This window comes from Cryptotermes secundus, unplaced genomic scaffold, assembly GCF_002891405.2.
Source record: "Cryptotermes secundus unplaced genomic scaffold, Csec_1.0 scaffold744, whole genome shotgun sequence".
NCBI classification, from domain to species: Eukaryota; Metazoa; Arthropoda; class Insecta; order Blattodea; family Kalotermitidae; genus Cryptotermes; species Cryptotermes secundus.
The window spans coordinates 112,806-139,304 of record NW_019718624.1 but is presented as its reverse complement, the minus strand read 5'-3'; the positions used below and the strand labels follow the sequence as shown (position 1 = coordinate 139,304).

The 26,499-nt window shown below is 40.0% G+C and overlaps 1 protein-coding gene and 1 long non-coding RNA gene across 2 annotated transcripts in view; one reads left to right on the top strand and one right to left on the bottom strand.

Annotated features, from left to right (window-relative positions):
- Positions 1-26,499, bottom strand: part of LOC117282177 — a 76,889-nt gene that overhangs the window by 24,180 nt on the left and 26,210 nt on the right. The window contains exon 2 of the long non-coding RNA XR_004512823.1: positions 7,680-7,865. This is a non-coding gene — a long non-coding RNA (uncharacterized LOC117282177). The remainder of the gene's footprint in view (positions 1-7,679; positions 7,866-26,499) is intronic.
- LOC111862433 (synaptotagmin-14) overlaps positions 1-26,499 on the top strand; it is a 69,177-nt gene that overhangs the window by 26,187 nt on the left and 16,491 nt on the right. Inside the window, exons 2-5 of the mRNA XM_033750748.1 lie at positions 8,852-9,016; positions 19,936-20,085; positions 23,443-23,726; positions 24,194-24,400. Of these exons, the coding sequence (XP_033606639.1) occupies positions 8,852-9,016; positions 19,936-20,085; positions 23,443-23,726; positions 24,194-24,400 (806 nt within the window). The remainder of the gene's footprint in view (positions 1-8,851; positions 9,017-19,935; positions 20,086-23,442; positions 23,727-24,193; positions 24,401-26,499) is intronic.

Here is a 26,499-nt window from a genome sequence, read left to right as displayed (position 1 = left end):
TCTGTCCGTTGAAAGTGCTGAATTACCTAATGTGGCCCGCGTTTCGAAAAGTTTGGAGACTCCTGCTCTAAGGCATCAAAAAAAAAAAAAATGACTCTCAAGATAGACTCTAAATTCTGGTCGGGGCTCGACACCAAACTGTACTGATTGCCTCACCATCAGTCGCAATGTGACATGTCCAGAAATATACGAGTATATTACATGTTGTGAGAAGGAAAGGAAACAATAATAAATTGTATTGTAGACTGAAATATTGTGGCGTATTTACGCCATGCAAGAATCGTTTAGCCACAGAAATCTGTAAACACAACGATTACGCAACAAGGAAAGAGGTGTTTTCTCCATGCTGTGCTGTAGCGAACCGAACTTAGCCGAGCCGTGCCGAGCGGAGCCGAGCCGAGCGAAGCCTAACCCCACCGCACCGCTAGTTGCTACACAGCGTTGCGGTAAACAACTCTCGACAGCGTTGCCTAGCAACACCTCTTTAAACACGGCGATTACGCAACGGAGAGCAGGCTGCCGTTTTCTCTTGTCCGATCGAGGGTTTATAGGAGACTGATATTCATAAGTTAGTATGTTCAGTCCAGTGCAGTGGAGCGGAGTGAGTTAGTGGAGTGGAGTTGTGTGAAGTGAAGAGTTTAGTTAGTTGACAGACAGTCGCCGGCGTGAACACAGAAATAAGAAAAATGTCTCGCAGACCTGAAACACGAGGACATCGGAATTTCTCCTGGTTTATACGACACTGGAGAGCCTGGAGAAGAACTGCAAGAAGAGTATATGAGACCACGAGATGTAACACATGCTTCCAGGAGACTTCAGACATAGAAAAGGAGCAGATGAGAGAAGAGCTACGAACGACTTTATTGAAGGCAGAGAAACTGGAAAAGGAGGTGCACACATTACGTAAGTTAATGGAAGATGAGGCAGCTGACAGAGAACATGAAAGAGCATACATGATGAAGAGAATCGAGGAACTAGAAGAAAGCGAGAATCAATTATATGCGATTGTCACTGAATATTTACGTGATAGCATGAGTAATGAATCAGAGACTGAGAGTGATTATGATAACGGGGATGAGCCTGCTCAGGAAGAAGATATCGCTGAACGTACATCATCGTACTTCGCCACGGGCCGTGAATTGACTGAAAGCAGCTGGAAGCCTTACTGGGAGACTGATGAAAGGACAGAAGAAAGATCAGAGGGAGTTGGAACATCTTCTACAACAGTGTCTCCTGCTGCTAGCATGTTAGATGGAAGAAGTGATGGACAGTCAGAAATGTGTCCCATTTGCTTATGTGGATTAGACACACAGAGTATTGGGACTCCAGAAGGTTGTAAGCACAATTTCTGTGCAGACTGTCTCCAGCAGTGGATGAAGACTACTAACACTTGCCCAATAGATCGACAGGTGTGTGATGCAATAGTTGTGCGCCGCTGTCTGGGGGGAGAAGTTATCGGAACAATCCGTGTGGAACATGTGGAGCCACCAAGACAGCAAGAAGAAGAAGAAGAAGAAGACGACGACGACGAAGAAATAGATATAGAATATTTACCGCGTTGTGAGTTGTGTGATAGCAGTGACCGTTACTATGAACTAATTCATTGTGATAGATGTGGACGAGGTTACCACTTGGAATGCGTGTATCCACACTTGGACATTGTGCCTCTGCGGACTCTGGTGACTCTGATTGAATGGTTCTGCCGTGACTGTGATTGACTTTCATAACCAAACACGTTACCAAGTACTGTATGAAATAGACGATATTACTTCCTTGTAGTGAGCCCAGCTTAGTAGGTTTCAATTTTTATATGGTATTACATAGGCAGTTGTGGGTCTCTGTTGTATACCGAATGCTGCCTGGTTGTGTTTATTCAGTATGGTTAAATCTAGATAATTTATATTATCATGTTTCATTTTCGATAGTAAATTTTTATTTGTGGGTGGTCTGACTTGAAACCCGTTAAAGTGTTCTCTGTGTTCGTGGTGTGCTTGTTGTATATAATTAATAAATTGTCTATATATGTCTGTGGTAGTCGATAATAATCGTTTAAAATGTTTATGATTTCTATGTGTCCCAAATACTGTATGAATGTTTCAGCCAAGATTACTGAGGTGGGCACTCCCATTGTTAAGCCTTAGTTTTGTCTGTAGAATTGGTGATTAAATTTTAAGNGGCGCCAAAGCCCAGAAGACTGCTTTCTTCATAGTCACCGCCGTGAAAGCCTCAAATCTTACAAATTTTAAGTAGTTTTGTTCCAGCATGTGTTTAATATGATTGTAAGTTCGTGAATCAGAAGAGTCTCAAACCATACGAGAAATACTGATAAACAATCATTACCAGCAACACATAATACACCCAAAACTCAACCTTTCTACCAATAACTCACAGGGGAAACAAAAGTCCAAACGTGCCACCTTCACACAATATTGGCCCAGTACGAGAACAATCACAAAACTATTCAAGAATACAAACATGAAAATAGCATTCAAAACTACTAACACCATAAAGAAAGATCTAAAATCAAGAGAGGGAACAATAGGCACATACAATCAAAATAGAGTTTAAGAAGGAAATAGCGACTCCGATCTAGAAAACCGAAATTAACGGCCGTGGGGATCCGTTGTGTTGACTATGCGACACCCTCTATCAGCTAAAGTTGGCATTAACTTCGCCGACAAGTGGCGGTCGCTCAGTCGGTATAGTTCGCTTGCGGACTACAGGGCAGGGAATTTGTTATATCATTGTTGCATTATTGACGATGTGCTTAAATAATAAGAATGATATGCTAGGCCTATGGAAACGCAGAAGGAATTATATTTGATAAATAGCTTTATGTCTTGCTGCAGTCTTTCCTCNTGTGTGTGTGTGTTTGGTTGATGGTTCACTCATAGAGAGATGAAAATACTTTCCAAATTTTACTGTACATATATTTAAGAGACAAAAAGCCGCGCGCGGTTTGTCGAGTGTTGTCGCTCGCGGCCGTTATTTGTATTGCTTTTATGAGCCGCCCGCGGTTAAGTTTTGGAACGCGGCACACAGGCGGCAGAGCTGTCGCACGCCTAATATGTACAACTAATGGACGCGCGCGACAAGGAGCGGCTAGCCGCTCAGGACAATACAACATGAAAGACACCCAGGCATATCTCAGTGCTCCAAGTTGGATTGGAACCCACAATTCGAGCTCACGCACCTTTGATAGGGTGGCCATTTGATCGGTTTATATTTATTTCCTGCTTAAAAATGTCGTTACTTTTATCCGGCGAGACAACCGCTTACGCATGCGAGAAAAGCTGAGTCTGCTATGCCTGTGTTTACATCACTGAGCCTGCAGCAGTGTGTTCAGCAACAGAACACTTAATCAGCATTTTCAATAGCTGGGCGTCTAAATTGTAACACGACATAACTTCGCAAGTAACTGAAAACAGAGTACTTGGTTATACGTCTGTCAATAAAATCACGAAAGATTCATACTGTGGCCTTCTGGTGCATGGCACTGTTGTCTGGCAGATAGTTATCAACAATTCAGAATAACATGCTGCCTGGCTCCTACTCTTTAGTTGAAGCCATATATGAGTTTTCTTTTACCTGTCAGACACAACAATATGCCAAACAACTCACCCACATTTCACTGTGCGTAACTGAGTTTATTGGTCCTAGAATGTCACAATATTCTTCGGCTCATGGAGGCGATACTTAACTACTGAATGATTCCTCCTATATGAATCCATATATTGTAATTATCATTGTGTGTTAGCAATAAACTGAAAAATATGGTGCGCTTCTTTCTCTTTGGTTCAGCACCTTTATTATGCACAGATTAAGTGTTTGTGTTGGTTTATTCCCTGCTTTCTACCGTCAATGCGAGTGCAGTTCGGCTTATAGTTCTTGCCTTGCTCCTAAATGCTGTCTACCCTCACGTTGTTTATATTGTTGTTTGATTGCGGTTGGCTATGTTTTGCTACTAAGTTCATTTAATATTTTCTTATTAGGACGTTTTCTTGTATTATCTCATTAAATTACGTTGTCTCCTTAATCATGTCCTTCCACGATCTGACTATAATTGTGTTGATGGGTTCGTATTCTTTATTCGATCTTACGCTAACGCGTCTGTTTTCATCTCCTGTTGGGTTTCAGCTGTGACACGTCACGACTAACAGAGGAAATCTATACATTATTTTAATTTATTTGAACTAACGGAGAAATCAACCACTAAGAATATTTAGAATACGGTATTTCCATCGGTTGAACATTTAACAAAATTTCAACCTATTAATACTTTTTAAATATTTTAAGACTCTTAATAAGTTTTAAATAGTTATTGAACATACTTTTAAAGCAGTATAAAAACACAACCACTTAATCTATGCATATAAAGGTGATTAATGAATGGAAAAGAAGCATGCCATATTCTTCGTTTTTTTTTTGAACACACAATGATACTGTCACGTGTAGGGGGGTACACGTGACGAAATGACGAGTTCTAGTTCTTATGATTGGATTTATTAGCACTTAGTTACACCCTATCTCTTAATTACATTTACATACAGCGCTATCGCTGATTTACATACACTTCATAATTCACTGTTACACGCATACAGTACTCCTCTCCTGGTAATGCATTTAAAATACAGGGAGTTTGCTTCCGCCACTAGCTCCACTGCTACAACTACTACTTCCACCACTGCTCGTTTCCGTCCGGTCTGACCCTTGCCATGTAGCTTCGATTTGGACAGTATGGAAACGTCGCGATGGTCGCGATCAACAGTGCGGTTGCGTCATCAAAGCGTCAATGACGTCATCGCGTAGGAAACACATAAAGTGACGCCACATACTGTTGTGTGACGTCACAGCGCGCCTGTTGCATGGCGACAGCCCGTCCGCGGAAGAAGAAAACATCGTTCCCATACTGTTGGCCGCGTGTGTGTTGCGGGCGTTGTCTAGCAACGGGTATACACGCCAGAAAACGTACAATATATGGATCCATATTTATTTTTTCGATGGCTCTTCTACACCATTCAGGGCCCTAGCCTCATATTCAGTTCTGTAATCAGTTCTCACAGACGGTAGGACTCCTTGGGCGAGTGATTAGCCCGTCGCAAGGCCTCTACCTAAACAGCGGACAACCCAAACACAGAATAAACGCATATGCACACCAAACAACCATGCCTTGAGTGGGATTCGAACCCACGATCCCAGGGTCCAAGCGTGCGAAGACAGTACATGCCTTAGACCGCGCGGCTACTGTAATCGGCATATGAATCCATATAGGTGATATAATTCAGTAGTATAAGATTTGTTAATGTATCGCCTGATAATCGCTCTGTGAGTCGAAATATGTTGCGACATGATTCTGTATTTCAGCATCCCGTTTCAATTGTTCAAATTAGCGTCCATTGTTTACCTTCCGTCAATGCTGCGACATTGTACGACCAATAAACTCAGTTATGCACCTTGAAATGTGAGCGAGTTGTCAGGTATATTGTCGTGTCTGACAAAAAAAAGCAAACGCATATGTAGTACTAACACACAACAGGATGCATCCCTTAAAGATTGATGCCATATGTCGCCCCACAAGGTGATAGTCACTTACCAGACTATACTGTGCCACATCATCGAATACCTCAATAATAATCTTGGCCACCGTGTAATCCTCAGGTGTTTGGATCTTATCAGTTATCACCACGATTAGTGCTACTGAGGGAGACCTTAGTGCAGAAAGCGAAATTTGTTTTATAGAAAATTCCACGGGTTAGATCCAGGCATGTGGCCGAACACCAGCCTGCCCGGTGCGGCAACTGAAGTTGTGGTATCGATCTGTAGAGTGTGGTGTAGTGTTATGAACACACAGACTTTTCTTCCTCTAATATTAGAAACATAAATCTGGAAGTCCCTTCGAGCCCAGGTGTGAGTTGCTCAGCGGGCGGTAGTAGGTTCAAGGAGTCGCAAACTTCTTATGAAGACTATAGACCAGAATGCCTCATCTCTAGCGTAGCCACAGACATGATAATAAGAACTAAGTTAAACATTCTGTAGAGCTTGTCCCGTACCGATATTTGAGAAATTCTGATAATATTAATTGTCTTGCTCCTGCCGAGAATTAACCCCGAATCCTCGGCCATCCAGCCGGTAGCCCTTCCCTATTCAGACTGACTTATCCCGAGTCCTACTTTGTTCAAGTACAGGCCTGTATAGGAGGAAAGGGATAACCAACTGAAGCAAGGAGAATATTCGAGCCTGAAAATAAAGACAGCATGTTCCTCCGAAACGTCGATGAACTTCAACCGGACTATATGGCGTTATATTCCAGATGATAATACTCCCCAGTCACCGCTGTGAGCACCTCAAATCCATCGAAAAATCGTCTGGCAGTCTCGACGTCATACTCAGTTTCGCGTGGCAGTCCCAGTGGACTAATCGATTTATCATACGCTCTCTTTCACTTCTTAGATATCCGTCTCTAAGTCATCCGAAAGTTTTTTCTTCTAACTCACATCCTCTGTTTCGTGCATTAACCATTCATTATCTACTGACGTCACGTCTCCTTTGAACGTTTATAATGCAGCCCTTCTTCCCACCTCCAATGTCTATTGGTCCTGTCTCGTCCTTCTTCCTGCTTGCCCTCTGTTGTGTTTTTCAAAACCTAAGTTATATTTCAGTTTTATTATTAATTGTGAACTACGTTTGGTTTTTCCCTGGAGTCGACTCAGCCTCTAACATAAATCAGTACCAGGAATGTCCCTTGGGATAAATGCGATCGGCGCGTGATGCTGACGTCACCATCATCTGTGAGCCGATTGTCTAGAAAATGTGGGAGCCTCGACGTCTTACAACCCTACGGGCCTCCGCGGCTTCTTACAGTAACTTAAGTCGTGGCCATTTAGTTGAAATTTCGAACTAGGGTACCATCTCAGCTTTTGCTCATAGACATAGGAAAATGAAGAAGACTTCTATCCAAATGGCTGAGCGGCTGAGAGAGGAAAACAAATATGTGGGTCTAAGCCATAAAGCCAGTACCAGCACCTACCAGGAGTTTCTCTCTTCTAAAAGCGTAAAAAACGCCAAAACAGCAGCGAACCTGATCCAGTGGTACCTCAAGGCAGCAGCAGGAAATCTGAACCCCCCCCCCCACACCACCCCCTTATGCCTCTTTTTCCTATTGAGCCGATTTCCTTCCGAAAAGGCATCAAACAGTTTCTGTGGAATCGGCCTTGCTATAAAAACTAATTATTTGTTATATGAAGAAGAGAGTCGACCTACTGTACACAAACGTTACTCAGTTTTACAGTGGTGTGACTTGTATCTATAATAAAACAATATTAATTTACGAACATTAATTCACTAAGTGTTTGTTAAATGTTTAAATGTCATTAAAATGATTAAAATGCATGTGTATTGATGTTTATGCTACATGTTTCGGCCGCGTAGGGCCACCTTCAGGCAACACATCTTTTAATGGAGTCTACTGCACCGTGCACTTGGTCAACTGGCATTCATTAAGGGACGTTGTCATTGTTATTATTATTATCTGAATTATGTTCTTGTTTGATGATTTTCTTATCTTATATATTGTTGCTGTTTTCCTGTAATGTATAATACATGTTATTAATTGAATTCTGTTCTGAATGTTTTAAGTTCTGTTACCTTTGTGTATGTAGATGTTGTATTTTTGTACTTACGTGTCCCACTGAGAGTGCTGCTCGCTTAGTTGTATGTATCTAGTGTTGCTGTTTGTTCCTTGTGGTGGTCGGGCAGTTTCTGATCTTTGCAAAATACTGTCCGAATTTACTGGCTGCTTTGAAAGTGCAAGTGAAGTAGGATTATCCAATAGGCCTCTCTGAGTGTCTCATCCTTATTTCTGCATGCTGAAAATGACCAAGCAGAAGCAAGATGATCCAGAATGTGGCGATTATTTTATCACGACGCCGTAATGAAAGATTTTACTGATTATAACGGCAATTTCTAATAAACTAACTGTTTATTCATTTCTCCTAATTTAAAAAATAACTGAAAGAGGCTGACAGCTGACAGACAAGAATTTAATTGAAACTGAAAATGGCATATCTTGTAAGTTGAACAATAATTTACTAAGCTGAACTTAAATGTTTATTTCCAGGGACACGCAAAAGTAACAACCTAGCCGTTTATTAAGTATCACTGTTTCAGTATGACAGTGCACCAAGGAATTCGCCAGTAAGCTCAAACAGATTATCACTTACAGTGAAGTCGCCATTTTCAGAATCTTTCTTTAATATCGCCGAATTTGTTGACAGGATACAAGGTTGCGGAAGGGTTAGTAGTCGCACATGAACAGTAACGGTAGACCGCTGTTTCGATTCCCTATACGAGCATTCTTGTATCTTGTATCTCTTCACAGCCACTATTATCAAAACGGAGTTCACATTTAACCGTTACAGGAGCAGTTAACAAACCTCCGAACCTCATATTTTCATCTAAGACTGTTTTGATTCAACGCAGAATTTGAAATCATTAAACGAAAACATTCTAAATTATTTTTTTCGTGTCAATGTTATTCTCCACAAACTTAAAAATAAATTGTATAAGTTTCAAGAGATCTGAGGTTTCATGATGTGAATATTTTTTGCGGTATTCTGAGCTGACACTTTATGTTCTAACAAGTGCGTCAAAATTTCGGAAGATAGAGCCTCCATCAGCATGTTCCTCTGAGCGTCGTTATCAACATATCAGACTACACGGTGTCATATCCCAGAAGATCGTATTACGATATAAGTGCTGCTTCTCTTATCTATGGTCTTCCTAATCGCATAGTTGAGAAGCAGGCCATTATTAATTTCGTTAAATTTTAAAAGTGGGCGTCCTCTGTTTTCAGTTCCGGTGGAGGCGACGGCGTTCCTGGGCGCCGTGGCTGCTTTCGTGGTGCTGCTACTGGTGTTCTTCCTCTACCTGAACAAGAAGTGGTGCTTCTACAGCATCGGCGGCTTCCCTTGCTGCGACGAGCCCCTCGGCCCCAAACCTCCCCGCTCCAAAGAGCTCGGTAAACCTCCACCTCAACTGTACTTCTAAGCCTTCTTTTAATATAAGTGCTCATACTTCATTCCAGTCATTTCAAATTTTCTCTGAAGTAAAACCTATTATGTTTCTTATTTAATTAAATTGCACGGGGAACTTCAAGGATTCTCTGAGCCTTCGTAACAGTTTACAAACGGCATGCGGATATGGCAGCTGGAAAACATACGGAAAGCCAGAAGAACAAAATTAATTCCTAATATGTGGCGTACTAGCTTCTGTGAACAAAATACAGTTTCGAAAATTTTATTAGTCCTATAAAACACATCCTTCAGTATTTACAGTCAGTAGATCCCATGCATATCTGTGTTGCATGTAACTGGTACCGGGTGACGCATTTCCTTCACCTATATCTACGGCAAAAAATTGTTTGGTAAATGCATTTTGCTTTGTTCTAAAACTAACACTTCAGTATCTGTAACGAGAGATGCACGAGATAGGAATCAATTCTGGATTTATCTTCTTCTTTGCCTTTGGTGCCACAGACAGAGTTAGGCCAGGAACTCTGCCCACTAGAACACAGGGGCGATCGAAATTGTATTACTGAATGATAAAAATAATTGTTTTACCATTTATTTTGTAAAGCTGTAAAAGTGCGTCACTATACCTGAGAGAACATTGGACCACGCGGTAGTATATTTGGTTGAGGCACTATGCTATAAGCCGGAACGTCGCGGGTTAGGTTCCCGATGTCATACAAATTTTCAGTTGACCTAATCCTTCCAGCTGCATTATGTCGTTGGGGTCGACTTAGCCCCTAACAGAAATGAGTACCAGGAGTCTTCCTGGGAGTAAAGGGCGGCCGGTGGGAGCGTATTGCTGACTTTATTGCCATTTGTCTATAAAATGTGGGAGACTCGATGTCTCACCCCTATGGTCCTCCACGGCCTGTTACAAGGATGGCTCTACCCCTTTACGTGAGAGAACATATAGAATCCAAGCCTATGTGCTTAGAACGAATTTGTCACAAACTATATGGAGCTAGGAGAGGTAAAAATATATTTGGTATGTGAAACTAAGGATGGTCTGTAACAAGGAACGTAGTAATTTATAGAGGTCATGAACTCGGGGAATATTCTTGGGGAGGCGTAGTCGTGAAGAATTTAATGGAGGAAAAATATGGACAGAGAATACTGGCGGAAACTTTTGTTAAGAAACAGCCAATTCGAAGAGCGGGAAGAAAACTGAAAAATAATATTACATTCGATATTTGGACAATAAGGTGTCAGGATATGAAGTGAGTACGAACTGCTGAGAATATTTGCCAAGTGTCGATTTCAGTGTTAATAATGTTGAACTTTTGGATCCTATTATAAGGAAGTTTGTTTATTAATTGGCTTAGAGCGTATTATGCCAATTCTGTTGTCATGCACATTCAGCGCAGAGGTCGAATTATCTCTTCCATTAAAGGACATGTCGAGTGGAGTCTTATGTTACGACCGACGGTCAGTCGGCCAGTCTATGTTGGAATAAAGCACCCATCCGTGGCTTACGACCAGATATTTATTACTGTCAGACAGCTGCGGGTTTGTTGATGTGGGTCTCTCTCTCTGACGAGAGGACGGGTCTGTCGTTTACAACTGCTGCTGGCCTTTGCTAGCGCAGTCTTTCTCGGGTCCGTGTCCCGTGGGACTCGCGACCATATTTTACGGCATCATATTCGAGAATTCCCTTTTCGTCGCCTCCTACGACTCGCAGGGTTACGGTGGAGGTGTTCGACCCCGCCTCCACACGGCAGAAAGGACAATGTTTCCGATGTTCCTGTATTATCCTTGCAACGCGGCAGTTTGATCTTATATTCAAGGAAACACATAAATAACCTGAGTAAGGAGAAGAATCTTCATGTTAAGTCCTCTGTCACCGCCTCTTCATTTTACCGATGGAGGAGCCACTTTCCGGGTGTGGAGAGCACCAGTGAATATATTTAACAAACAGCCGAAAATATACAGTCCTCCTGCATGTGGACTGGGCGGGGATCTAACAATACTCTGCCAAATAGTGGCGCGTGGGCCTCGGACGTGGACGGTCGGATAGAGTCCAGTGGCGAGTCCTAGTGAGCATGATAATGAACATAATGAACGTCCGGGACGCGTGAAAGGCAGGATTGGCAGGCAGACTAGCAGAGCTCCACACAGTTACATTAGATTAAGAAAAATATATGCTAAAGGAGACCGTGCCGGAACGTGGCCTCAGTTGTCAAATACGTAGCACAGTAAAGGGGCTGTTAAATGTAAAGTCATCCTTGTAACAGTTCTTTGAGGCCCATAGACTTGTGAGACATCGAGGCTCCCACATTTTCTATTAGGTGTCGGTGAGGTTAGCCTTACGTGATGTCCGGCCACCCTTTAGCCCCCAGGAAGATTCCTGGTACTAATTTCTGTTAGAGGCTGAGTCGACCCCAGAGCCATAGTGCGGCTGGAAGGATTAGGTCAATTAAAAATTCCAATGACCTCATCGGGAATCGAAGCCGCGACCTTCCGGCTCATAGACCTGGAAATATCAGTTTAGCAATCGATGAATCGACGAAGAGAAAAACAGATCGTAGGCTTATACCCAGTCTCCATTCCCTTATCCTTGCCAATGACACTTAACTGCTCCAATATATACCTATAACCCTTCCAACGAAAAGATTGATTTTCGGGCTATTTAACGAAATCTTATCGATTAAAATAATTTTCATCTTCAAAGAAGTCCACTGGATTGGGTACATGACAACGCAGCATTTGAATTCCTAAACACTAGAAAACAAAGGCAGTGGAGGTAGTCTTCAGCTCCATGTATGCTCAACCTCGACACGAGATAGACATGAGTGGTCAACTTCACAATCCGGTCTTTTCACCCGCTGAAAGAGCCCCTACAACAATCGCATAAAAGGCCGAGTGAGTTCAGAGTGCCCTGGACGTAACAGCAAAGAGAGAAATGCTTGCTCCGGCCGAAAATCAAGCCCTGATTTTACAGCTCACAATTTCAATATAGACGCGAGCTTTCCCGGTTCGTTACGTTTTATATAAATAACGCCATGAAACGGAGTCCTCGGAAATTAATAGTCACTCAGCTAGTCACAAAACTACTACCCACCTTTCATGTAACACGAAGGTCCACTACTATGCTCACAAGGATCACGGAGTTCTATGTAGCTGATAAAAATATGGTTTCGGTGTTCTAAGAAAAACAACTTTACTGCTTAAGTTTGTAGCGCAAATCTAACGGATTCTAACAGTTTCAATAAAATGAATGTTAGTGCTTTAAGTCTCGTAACTATAAATGTTAAACCAATTATATCTACAAGTTTGATAGATTTATCCGAAAACTAATATACTTAAACATCTCTTTCAGTTCATGTATTTATAATTCATTACTAGAGACAAGATGTTCTGTTTAAATCGCAAATTCATCACAAATCGATACCCTTGAAGTCGCGGTCGAATCGTTACCACCCCTGCTTTGTATTCGGAAGTTTCCGAACCCAAATCTGGGTTGGAAACCGGCTATCGTGACTGATGTTTACATGATTTTTCTCAGTCTCGCCAAACATATCGGAATATTACCACAAATTGGATAAGTACTTCTTTATTCCTCATCCATTCCAATTCTTTATTCACTAATTACCTTATCATTCGACGTTATGTGACCTTAGGAATTAAAAGCGTCTTTACATAAACAACCAAGAATATGTAAGTTTTGAGGTTTTCACGGCGATGACTATGAAAAAAGTCGTCTTCTGGGTTTAGGCGCCGTGTATTCTTCGTTTTGGCCGACGTTTAGGAGGAACGTATCGCCTCCATCTTCAGAGCAGTTGAATGGCTTGGAATGCAGAGAGCAGTAGCTGTAGTGATAGGAAGTGACAGCGCCTTTCACTTCCTATCACTACAGCTACTACTCTCTGCATTCCAAGCCATTCAACTGCTCTGAATATGGAGGCGATACGTTCCTCCGAAACGTTGGCCAAAACGAAGAATACACGGCGCCTAAACCCAGAAGACGACTTTCTTCAACCAAGAATATGTTTAACAAAATGGTATTTGTGTGGAAATAAATCTGGCTGCTACTGTTTGATGTAGTTTCTTTAACGTAGCGCTAAGAGCGCTTATTGGGGACCGCAGGGCACATGCGCCGTGACCGGATATTTTATTACGCAGGAGCGTTAAATATTTCATAAGGCTTCGCTTACGTACATGGGCTCCAGTCACCACTCCTACAGCAGTCTTTGTCCTGCATTGTTTCCACTGTGAGTTAAAGCAATGAGAAAAACATAATTTGTATATCGATACAAAAGCATATCTCGATTGTATTTGAATACTTATTTTGTGTTCAGAGTGCAATTTAAGACTGAAAAAAAATAACTTCGTGTTTACCTTAAGACCGTAAAAATTGTGTGAAGGTCTGATAAGATAATTTCTTGGCTTATATAAATATATCATTAACCCATACAACTACCTAAGTAGTACCAATACGAGTTTCGACATGGACGTAGAAATTATTCTAATTTACATTCTTACGTAGTAGTGTTCGTGGTATTTGTAATGGTAGTATCAGTGACAACATTCGTACTAGTAACAGTTTTCATAAACTAGTAGTAGCATTGTAGTAGCAAAATGCCCGCACAATAGGTAGTGACATTAGCAGCAGAACAGCTTGCTGTTGTACTGTAGTGGTTGTTACACCTGCTTGGATTTGGAGTCTGACAGAAGACGAATGGCATACTACATTTCCTTCAGGCAAGTGCCAGGATAAAATAAACGACACCTTCCTTCTGCTCCCCCCAGCAGTATTAAGATAATTATTACTGGATGTCACATAACTTCTATAGGTGAGAAATAGTAGAGCCGTGATACTGAAGTCGGTATAGCGACTGTCTACGAACCGAATCACCGAGGGGTCGGAGTTCGAGTCCCGGCAGGGTCAAAAATTTCTCTTCTCCACATCATCCAGGCCGGCTCTGGGGCCCACCCAGCCTCCTAGCCAATGTGAACCGATGCTCTTTCCCCGGGGAGTAATGCGATCGGGGCGTGAAGCTGACCACTCACCTCCAACTAGTGCCGAGGTCAAGAAAACGTGGGGCTGCACATCCACTCCCTCCATACGACTTCATGGGGTAGTGCTTAATTAGTTAAGCACAGGGACAATTTTACAAGTCACAAAGAGCAGCAGGAGTTATGCTGGTGATGATGGTAGCAGCAACAGCCGCAGTAAAAGTAGTAGAATCAGCAGTAGTAGTAGTATAAGTAATACTAGTAGTAATGGTAGTAGTAGTTCCGGTAGTAGAAGTAGCAGAATAGTGGCAACAGTAGGCCTCTTTTCTAGCAATGCATGCTATTATGAAGATTAAACCATATTAGAATCCATTAAGAGCCTGTGAATTGCAATTCAGATCACATGAACATACTCTTACCATTTTCCCACATATGAGCGCTCTTGTTTTACTGTATGCTTTTATGTGTTGTAAAATTAACAATTAAGTTGTGTTAGTAGCTGTTGTAATATATTTTAGTTACTAGGATTTTCTGTNGGTACATTGGTACAAATATTATGTTTTGGGGCATTATCGATCGTCTTGTCTATATTTAAAAACCGTCCTGTTTATTTTTCAAAACACGACGTTTCGGAGACTGGATTCTGTCTCCAATCTTCAGGTAAAACCTACTCATTTGGGCCCAACAGATAGAGCTAGTCCTTATTTCCTATCCTACCCTATTTGGCCCAACTGAGTAGGTTTTACCAGAAGACGGAGACAGAATCCAGTCTCCGAAACATCGTGTTTTGAAAAATAAACAGGACGGTTTTTAAATATAGACAAGACGATCGATAATGCCCCAAAACATAATATTTGTACCAATGTACCATCGTCACAAACTTTTAGATCTTACTAGGATTTTTTATTTCTTTTATCAGAATACGAAAAGCAAGTCTGTATCCTAATTTTCTTCCGGTTATAAGAATCCAGATTTCGGTTAATGTGCTCGGAATTTCGTCGTGGGAAACGTACAAGATGTTAGCCAGCGCCACATTCGAAGACAGACTTTGTCCTGAAGAAGCATAGTTAATGGCAGTGTAACCAACTGGAAGGCTGTAGAATGTACTGTTTCCCTTTCGCCGATTGTTTTTCCCTCTCCAATCTTCTGAAGAGATACCCTGGGTTCCCTCGGCGCACAGAGAGTACGTTCAGTTTGCATTTTTAAGTGTTTATAATTGTGAAGTTTATTGTTAAGTGATTTAATGGGAAACAGCTTTTGTTCGGTCAATGTATAAGTGCAGTGAAAGTGTCTGGTAAGAGTTTGGTTATAGTTTGCTTATCAGCAACTTCCTGTTCTGTAAGTAAATTAAAATAATGTTCATAGGATCAATTTGTGCATGAATTTGCTCGCATTTTCAAAATTATAGTATCTAATGCTTATTTCAGTGTTACAAAATTCAAACAAATACACCAGACCTCCAATTTGCTTCTGGTTATTGTATTGAAAATGTGACGTCATAATGTTAGCAGTATATATTCCATGGAACAGGCGTCTTCTTAAGAAGGTAAAAGTAGGTCAGCTAGTCAAGAAAATCCCTCCTTTACACAATTCGAAAACTCATTACTGCTTTCACAACAGCAGGCCAATGGAACCTAGTCAGAGCCAAAAAAATCTATTCCACAACCTCATACCCTATATTTGTGAGATCTTTTTTGACACTGTACTTCCATCTACGTTTAGATCTCCCAAGTGTTTTAAGGTGCTACTTGGGCAGATGCTCATCTACTATTATTGAATCTAAACGTTCGAAGCTATCATTACAGCAGCCAGTGGCCCCTTTTCTGACCAAGTTCAGTTCATCTTGAATCTTCACAATATTTACGATTATCCAGTTACATATTACGCTTTCTAAGTTGTTGACCTATTCCGACGAAGTTTTTCATCAAAATATTTGTGCACATTTCGTGTTTCTTCAATATGTACTTCATTTCTTGTACAATTTGAGGCTTTCACGGCGGTGACTATGAAGAAAGCAGTCTTCTGGGATTTGGCACCGTGTATATGTGGTGTTAACCGACGTTTCGGAGGAACGTATTGCCTCCATCTTCAGGGTAGAAGAAAAAATATAAATTTGCAAGCTAAGAGACCGTGAGAACCGGTAAAAGCATTTTTTCTTCTACCCTGAAGATGGAGGCGACACGTTCCTCCGAAACGTCGGTTAACACCACATATACACGTTGCCAAATCCCAGAAGACTGCTTTCTTCATGTCTTGTACATCTCATCGTTAGTTTCATCGCCTTAACTATGTTGAGTGTGTTGAGTGTGGTAGTGTCGAAGAGATTAGCCGTATCTAATCATCATCATGCATTCCAACCCCCAAACACGCCTGAGTTCCGAAAATAAACTAATTGTAACAAATATAACCAAGCTATGAAGCAAAATTCTTTACAAACTGATAGTCTCTCAGCTAGTTAAGACATTCTATCTCTTATTGAAACGGAGTTCCAAACAATAAATGCAGTTTTGATACAGAGACCGCCTAGGTCGATCACAGAATAGTAAGAGGAATACATAGCCAAGAACATCCGTCTCGGCAGTTCCCTTTTTGTATCCAGCTTTGCCAACGGTGGTTTCTTATATGTTCATGGAATTGTATTTGTTTACACGTGTAAAGCATTGGTGGCTTCCGTACCAAGAGATCCACATTTGCTTTCAGTTGCATCAAGCACTCAGACCGCTGCTCGGTCCATAATGCGCGCTATAGTAACATACGAAACAAGTTCTCTAGATTTCAGATCATAACTGCACTGCGCATTTTTCTGATATCTTTTAGCTTACTTATCTTTCTTAAGGAAATAAAAACAGACTTATGAGATCTGTGTCCCCTCTTTCAAATTGCAAAATTTGACCCGATTTCACGAAATTTGTTATGAACGATTTGACACTGGATTTCCTACTCAAAGTGTCGTTCCTTTAATGTCCCATAATCACGGCTGACGTGCGAAGTTATGAGGCGAGGCGGACACTCGGTTTAGAATCCTGCAATAAAGTATGACAATGGATCCTGGAAGCTTTCAGTTATAATGTAAAATAACAACCTGGCGGCCATGAGAAAATTTTCTTTAGCCTTCAGTACGATGTCGATAGCTAACAAACCACTGGAGTATGCATATAAAATTTGGAACGGAATGGCCTACACAATTATTGTGAAGTATCTTTCGTAAGTCCATTACAAATCCGGCGAAGGTGCAAAACTTTGAAATTGCATCTGACAAATTTATTGTATGCTTAATCTATATTTAAGTGTGAGCCGGGGTAGCGTAGTCGGTATAGCGACGGGCTCTTGGCTTGACGACCGAGGGGTCGGAATTCGAGTCCCGGTGGGGTCAAGAATTTTCACTTCTCCATGTCATCCAGACCGGCTCTGGGGTTCATCCGACCTCCTATTCAATGGGTACCGGAAGCTCTTCCCCCAGGGGTAAAGCGGCCGGGGCGTGAAGCTGACCACTCACCTCCAGCTAGTGCAGAGGTCAAGAAAATATGGATCTATACATCCATACTTAATTAGTTAAGCAAAGGGACAACTTTACCTTATTATCTATATTTAGGTAACATGCTCTTCATAAAAGACAGGAAGTAACAACAATCTGCAGGAATAGAAATTCAAGCAACAAGAAAATAGACTTTAGAATTCTGCTTGGAGCTCCTCAGGGTTTATCCATGTCTAATTTTTAAGCTTTCTTTTAGTTTCTTTCAACTGGCTTGGCGTTTCGTTGGGTTCCATGACCATATTTCATATTTATTGCCTGAATAATCAGTCCTACTCATGAAACTAAACATTTCAGTCATGACGATGATGACAGCACGCTCCTCTAAGGAGTCCGTACCCACACACTAAACTACATGGCATCACAATCCTCAAAACCATAATCTTAACAATCACTGCCTTGGAAACATTTTCTAAAATGTTATATTACTTTTGTGTTTAATGAAGAAACAGGCAGCAGACTTTGATAAGCTGAGATTTATCTAACCCCAGTTTCTCATAACGTTCTGAATTTGCTAATAGCCACATTTGCAGTAGGTTGGCAAGGGACTGCTGTACAAACGGGTTTTGTTATTATCCCACTACGTGAACGACTTACACTACACGTGTTCCACGTTTTCAGTTGCGTTTCCCTGATGATATCTACATTTTCATATTTACTCTAACTTCCTGCCTCTCATAATATTTTCTATAAACTCATAACTTTCATATCTTAATATCTATCCCCATTCCTTTCTCTTACAGTTAATTTCCAAATTACATCTGAGCTGTTTGTGTGCTCATTTTGTTCTTAATTATGCAACCATTCTTGATTAAATTTTCAATTCAGTTGATTTCCAAAGATTCATACATGCTGCCATTTAATGTATACGTTGTTTTAGTTCCTTTAAATATGATTACACAACCCTGTTAGTCAGGTAGGCCCTATTCATATTTATATGCTGATTGGTATATTTCTCAAACACATTTGTGTGGGCAGCCATTCAACTGATTCAGAATTCATTGTTGTAGAAGAAAGGATTAGCCTGCATGGCTGGCAGCAGCCTTTATACCACACACAACAGATCCGAGTGACCCGACACCATTTTGACTGTGCAGATTGTCTGGCATGAGCGAATTGCATCCCAGCCTACAAGCCAATCATGTTTTATGGAAAGTTTTCATTAGCGTTGTCTGTTTCTCTTTTCATTCATCACATCATTCTTTGTATACTTATCTATTACCACTGCTTCATCGCATTTCCTGATTGCTCTTTGTTCTCTTCCCCTGCTCCATCATTTCTCTTCCTGTTTTGTCCTTCCTTAAACCTTTTTACAAGTTCTTCATAAACTATAAAACGTCTTATGTGGGGGTCCTGTCTGTTCATGTATCTATCTCGAATCTAATACCAGTGCCTGAACCATTCTACATATTTTCTTAATATTCAATACAGGAGACTTTCACTTAAAAGTTGTGGGACAAATCATATTTTCAGCCATACAGATTTGCAATAAAGCCTGGTTTATTTAAGGCAATAAATTGGCCTTTCCATGTATCCCATAACCCTTTTCACAAACACTGCTGAAATTCGATATGGAATACTTCCACAAAAAGTTGTGGGGCATTTCAGATTTATAGCCACATTGATCCATAATAAAGCCTAGTTCACATATGGCCATAAATAGAATTTCATGTACCCACAAACTCTTCACAGAGTCTGTTAAAATACAATATGAGAGACTTTCACTAATTTACATTTCATTATTTCCATTTAAGCAAGCTTAGCAAACTTCAAATAAAATTATTGGTAATACTGTGTACTACATTATGGAATACACTTTTCCAGACTTGTTTCTCTATCAGTCTCCTTCTCTATTTCCTGGCCATAAAGCCAGGATAACTCGCTCAGTAAAGTGATTATCTAAACAACTGGGTTCAATTCCCAGCAAGGCCAAAATTTTTCTCTACATCACTATGTCAAGGTAGTATCTCTGACCCATGTAGCCTCCTTCCTGTTCTGTTTGTGCATGGAACTCTTCTCCAGCAGGGATAGTGGCCGGACCATGAATCTCACCACTAATGTCAAACAAGTACCAAAGAGAATGAAATGATTTCCCTAATATGAATATAATGATTGAAATTTTGATTTGTTACTGTCATTCCCGAATATTTGAAGTCTGTCACATTTTCAAAGTATCTATTGGCTTCAATTATAATTTCAATATAAAACAGGATGATGTGTAGAGCTCCACCTCCAATCACCTATGAACCTTCATAGCATGTTGCTTAGGTAGAGGGAAGTCTTTACCTCTGCCTGCTATATTTCTAATCCCATACTGTAGATTTATTTAGGAAAGAGTACATCTACATGACGGTGCTACAGGTCCCGTCCTTTCTGTTGCAGGAAAAGCATACTCTTATGAGGAGCCTGAGACAAGTTCCGACAGTGAGGAAGATGTGCTGAGACGCCTTCAGCTTCCGGAGCCGATGCCCGGACCCTCCAATGCATCTGATTCTGGTTTCTACCACCAGCAGTCCACACATACGCTTACTCGTAAGACACAGCCTACTGCGGCTGATTACTGTATGGGTGGCATTGATACACTGTCATCACGAGTTTCAATCCCAACCAGGGCATGTTTATTTGCACAGTTATTATGATGGGATTATCCTCTACCTAAGAGTCCTTCCCACTTCCTGTCTCACTCAAATTTATCAATCCTCTATGGTTGGAGGAGGCCAGGGTTCTGATCGGGATTCAGTGACAGAAAGAAATTAAAGGACTTTAATATTAGACTAGACTGAATATCAGTTTCACAGATTAGGCTATTGAATTTTACAGCTCTATTCATTCGTGGAGGTAATCTTTTATTCAGGCTGTGAGTCTGAAGTGAGTTTGAGACAAGTTTACAGATTGTACATTTTTAGGGAAAATATAATATTCTAAACTGAATGGTAGAAAGAATTTCCTGGATTTAGTCTCATCTGAACGTCTTTGTGAATTCAAGTTTGATTTGTTACAGCAATTTTCAAATACTTCTTTTCGCTTATTTTGGACTTCATCCATCATCCGGTATATAAAAGACAAAAGACCATGATGTTTCGGAGACTGGATCTGTCTCTGAAACGTTGTGGTCTTTTGTCTTTTATATACCGGACGATGAAGTCCAAAATAAGCCAAAAGAAGTACAGTATACACCATCATCATAATCCTTTCAAGTCAATTTTCAAATATTTGAACTTTTTCACATTTTCAAAGAATGTATTAGCTAATTTATTATAAGTCTGTCTTGTATGTTGATGACACATGATGTAGCCTACACTCAGTTTTCTCTTCATTTAGTACTTGTACTCCTTTACTAACTTCTAATAGAGCTTCTGTGGTTATCTTTAAGATTATTATGTTTCTACCCAATAAATTAACATCATCTGCATAAGCCATGTGCTGATATGTCCTCTTGAAATTCTAGTACCTCAAAGTGCATTTAAAACATAGCAATACAGCATCTTCTTGTTCTGAGCTATTCAGAATAGGCAATATGTCAGTCAGTATTTTACACATATGAACTTTATTACAGATTTCGTTTGAACACATTTTAATTAGTCTAAAGGGTTTCATAGGAACAGTCACTAATTTTATGTTGAAATAACTGACTTTCTTGTGTGTACAGTGAAACAGTGTGCTGCAAAATAAGATCCACAATTTCTGTTGTACTCATTTACACCTCTAACTCCATGGTGCAGAATTATTCTTGACAAATTAATAATCACAAATTGCACATTTTTTATGAAAACCAAACATTCATTCTTGTGTTTATAACAGCTATGCCAGGGGATCCTGTCATAAGTGAGATGTAACCAGTCCTTGTACTATCATNCAGGAAGACTACACAGAATAACACCTGTACAGTGTGGAAACAAGAACTAGCCGCTCCAGCACTTTAGACATAGGGCGAGTAACCCTAACGATTTTAAATTTTAAATTTAAAATTTAGAGAAAATTTTAAAGGATTTTAAAATTATAACTAAAGATTTTATAGTGCTACTATAGGAAAACCAAAATTGACATGTGCAAAATAATCTACATACCAGACAGATATCGAGGTAGATGTTGATAATAATGAAGAAAGTAACAAGGTGTTTTTAAATGTTAAATTTTAGACTGGGTTCAGTGTGGCAGTAACGTAAGAGTATACACCTGATGATGGCCGTTAAAGGCCGAAACATGTAGTGTAGAAGAGAGAAAGATCAAAGACATATAAATATATATTGTTTGCACTTGGGATGGAGTTTGTGTCATTTGTCGGCTATCATACTATTTCTTTAAAATGCACTTAATATTATCTTTTCATCTATGCTTTTTTCTCTCAAATGATTTCTTCCCGTCAGATTATCTGACTGAAATGTATGGATTTCTCATCTTTCCCATGAACAGTAAAAGCCCACCTATCTCAACTTCCTTGTTTTGATCATCCAAATAATATTTTGTGCAAAGTACAACTTATGAAGAGCTTCATTATGTGATATTCTGCATCCTTCGGTTCCTCCTTTTTCATAGGTCCTAATGTTTTTAATTCCTTATTTTCAACCTCCATCCTGTTTTTCACTCAAGGAGGGAATGAAATTATGTCAAAATAGGCAATCATGAAACACTGAAGAAAGTGGTATTATAAGGAGACAAAAACATCATCATGCTAGAATGAGCTGCCCAACAGGAAAAGGCCCATAACATCAAGAAACTGAGCCCTTCAGATATTTGTTTGGGTTGCATACTGTTGCACAAAATATTCTTCATAATTTTAATGCAAAAATAAGCTATGTTATGGAGGGGATGGAAAGATTTTGCTTGTGACCAATCCAATACTTGCCAAACCTCCCCTCATGGTTTGATTATTAGAATCAGTTAAAGCAATCAGCTAAAATGACAAAGCAGCCTTTGGAGCCTAAAACACAGCAACTGTTAGCACTGAATATTTGCTCTGAATTCTATATTACCTCAACATCCAAGTTTCTCAAGGGACATCCCTAGGAATAAACCAGTTTTTTCATAAACAAGAACATATACAGACCAAAACAACAAAAAACAGAATAAGCAAAATCACAAGTCAAAATAAAGCAGTAATTCTACTGTGTAAAATTTCAGTACCCTTCATTATATGGCAGTAAAAAGATTCCGAACTCAGAAGTTTGTAACTTTGTTATGTTAGTATTATTGATAATATGAAACCAAAAACTGCATCACTAATAGTATGATGTTTCTACCAAGTTCCATGAGTAATTGAAGAGTTGTCTTCTGGATACATTGAAAATCAGCAGACAACTCGGTTAACTTTGCTTGCCGCTGGCTTCCTAGTTGGCTTACTCTTCAATTCTGAAGATGGAGGTGACTGTTCCTCTGAAAAAATGGGCTATATAACATTATATTCCAGAGGACAGAACTCTTTATAACCAACACTTCAAGAACCTCAAATCCTACATATTTTAATTGGTTGGATTATTATTGAGGCAACAAAGACAGACAAAATAATACAACATACATATAGTTTCTAATGCAAGTAGAAAGGTGTAAGTAGATTGATAATTGCTTACTCATATCCCCCTACCATCACTCATTAATAATCACTGCCACTGTTTCAGATGCTGATCACAGTGGCTGCACAGTCTAAGGCATGAACTGTCTTTGCCTGCTCAAATGCTGGGATTGTGGGTTCGAATCCCACTCTAGTCATGGATATTTGTGTGTGTTTATTTTGTGTTGTGTTGTGTTGTGTTGTGTTGTTCGCCTTGTGGTGGACTGAACCCCTGCCCAAGGAGTCCCACCAATTGTCTATACAATTAAGAAACTGTAAAACACAAGTCAAGGTTCATCATGGACTGTAGGGCTCACACATTATTATTATTATTATTTCAGATACGAGCAAGTCACCTTCATCTTCACAGAGTGCAGATCTCATTTCACTGGCAGAGAAGGGTAAAGTGGGGAGCAGTAGTGCATCTTCCAGTTGTTCCACAACAAGTGGAGAGGAGGAACAGCAAAAAGAGAAGGCTCTGCGTCACAGAGATGGCCGTGGCGGAAATGGTGCTGGGTACCGCAAGCTGCCACTCCAATGCAGTGTGGACACCATGGATGAGGAGACGCAGGAAACTCCTCACTCCACAACTGAGCACTTCAATGAAACCATGAATAATCAGGATGTACGTTCTGCAAGTCGTGTTCACAAACTACACAACTGCTTCTTTCTGTGTGGTCTGACAGAACAATGTGGTCCAAGGCCTCCTATTTTTGAGGTTTCAGAATGTTCTTTATAGACATTAAGTAGGACTTCTTGGGTGGCTATTCAGTATGTTGCAAGGCCTCTAACTACATGGGACAGAATATTTAGGGTGTAGCTGTCAAATGGTTCAATTCAAATTTGGACTACTAAAAATTTTTCACACAAACAGATACATCCATACCTATCTTAACTGTGGAAACTGAGGTCTAAATTTGCAATCTTAGGACTAACACTGTATAACCTAGGGAAGCTTCAATTTGTAATGCCTCATTTCATGAAAATTAGCAGACAAAGTAATATTTTGAGGTATAAGATCATATAACCGTAACTGAATCTCGTACATTTCACTCCAGACTGCCTGAGGACAGATGTCACTGTTGAGTGTAGTGTATTGTTGTGCTGCCACAGGAACAGCTGTTTGATGTCACTGATCTACAGAGTGCGTTTGGTGACCAGGAAAGTCACCTTGTATCCAAATGTGGTCATTTGGAAGTAGCATTTGCTTATGATGCACCAATGAGAAAGATGACCGTGCGAGTGTTACAAGCCAGGGACATTCCTGCCAAGGACAGAGGAGGGGCCACCCACACACAGGTACACACATCATGCTGTGCAAAAGTATTCTCTTTACTTCCACAATTGAATGAAGCAGGAAATATAGATAAAACAAAAGAATTCAAATGCATGAAAGTTGAAACAAAATGAGATGATATTTATGTTGGCTAAATGGAAGATAATTTTTCTTTTTCTTTGTTGCTTCCTTTTTTTCTCACCCTCCCACCTCTCTCTTCTTCTTTTATTTCTTTCTTATCAATCATTGATCCATTCAGGTACCTGACAATTGGATATACGTGTAGAAATTGTCAGAAGATTACACTGCTATATTACATAAGGTAAATAGCAATAAAAAAAAATATAAGAGACTAATGAAAGCAAACTAAAATACAAAACTGCAATTACTGGGATACCCAAAGATCACATTTATTATTCCTATCAAGATACTCTGCAACAGAATAAAAAGAGTTTCCTGTAAGGAACATTCTCAATTTATGTGTACATTTATTAATGTCATGTGCAACTTGCTTGATATTGGGGGTTAGAGAGTTAAATAAGGTAATACTGGAATAATATGCTCCTTTTTGAACTTTAGTTAGACTTACTAAAGGAACATGAAAGTCCAATTTTTGGCAGGTATTTATTTTATGCAAGGCAGTATTTATTGTGAAAAAATCCTTATGCTTTACAACAAACATAAGAGTTGAAAAGTTATATTGGGAGTAAAGAGTTAAAATTCCAAGTTTACTAAACATTTCCCTACAGGAATCCCTTGCTTTAGCTTTCATGATAATTCTTACAATTCGTTTCTGGGTTATAAAAATATATCTATTGTGTGGCAAATTACCCCAAACATGATGCCATAATTTAACACTGAACAAACATAGGAGAAGTAGATCTGTTTCAGGGTTTTCAATTCTAACACAGGTCTGAGGGAACAAATACGTAGCCTAACGAATTTAACTTTGAATTTATATAATCAATTTGTTCTTTCCATTTTAACGAAGATTCTATTATAATACCTAACAATTTAATGGAATTACTTACTTACGCACTCGTGGAGCTGAGCCCTTCTGGAGGAGCCGCCAATTCTGCAGCTACTCAAGAAAATCCCAGCATTATATGGAACCCGAAGGTTCATTACCATGTTCACAAGAGCCCTCCACTGGTCCCTATCCTGAGCCAGATCTATCCAATCCATACCATCCCATCCTATCTATCTAAGATCTATTTTAATAATGTTCACCGACCTACGCCTTGGTCTTCCCAGTGGTCTCTTTCCTTCTGGCCTTCCCACCAATATCCTATACGTATTCCTCGTCTCCCCCATTCATGCTACATGACTTACCCACCTCACCCTCCTTGATTTGATCGTTCTAATTATGCTTGGAGAAGAGTACACGTTATGAAGCTCCTCATTATGCAGTTTTCTCTAACCTCCTGTCACTTCATTTCTCTTCTGTCCAAATATTCTCCTCAACACCCTGTTCTCAAACACCCTCAGTCTATGTTCCTCCCTTAACGTCAGAGACCAAGTTTCACACCCAAAGAGAACCACAGGAAAGATTATAGTTTTGTACATTCTAATTTTTATGTTTTTGGACAGCAGATGAGAAGACAAAAGGTTGTGGACTGAATGGTAGCAAGCATTACACAAGTTCAATCTCCTTTTAATTTCCTCCTGAATCAGGTTTAGATCTGTTATCGTTGTTCCCAAATATCTGAACTGTGCCACATTTTCAAAACATCTGTTTCCTATCTTTATGTCATGATTTTGGCCTGCATTTTGGTGATGAGACAGCAATTTAATGGAATTAAGTAGAATTAATTTTATAATTATTGAATTCAATAGTATCCAAAGTCCGACGACTAGTATTTGGATAGAACCGCATAAAATTAGTCTTACACTAATTTAATAGCATTCTATTAGAGTTAAACCATTTTTGTGTAATCTTCAGAGCTACTTTAACATCTTGGTCCATGTAAGATTTGAGGCTTTCACGGCGGTGACTATGAACAAAGCAGTCTTTTGGGATTTGGCACCGTGTATATGTGGTGTTAACCGACGTTTCGGAGGAACGTATCGCCTCCATCTTCAGGGTAGAAGAAAAAATATAAGAAATCTGCAAGCGAAGAGA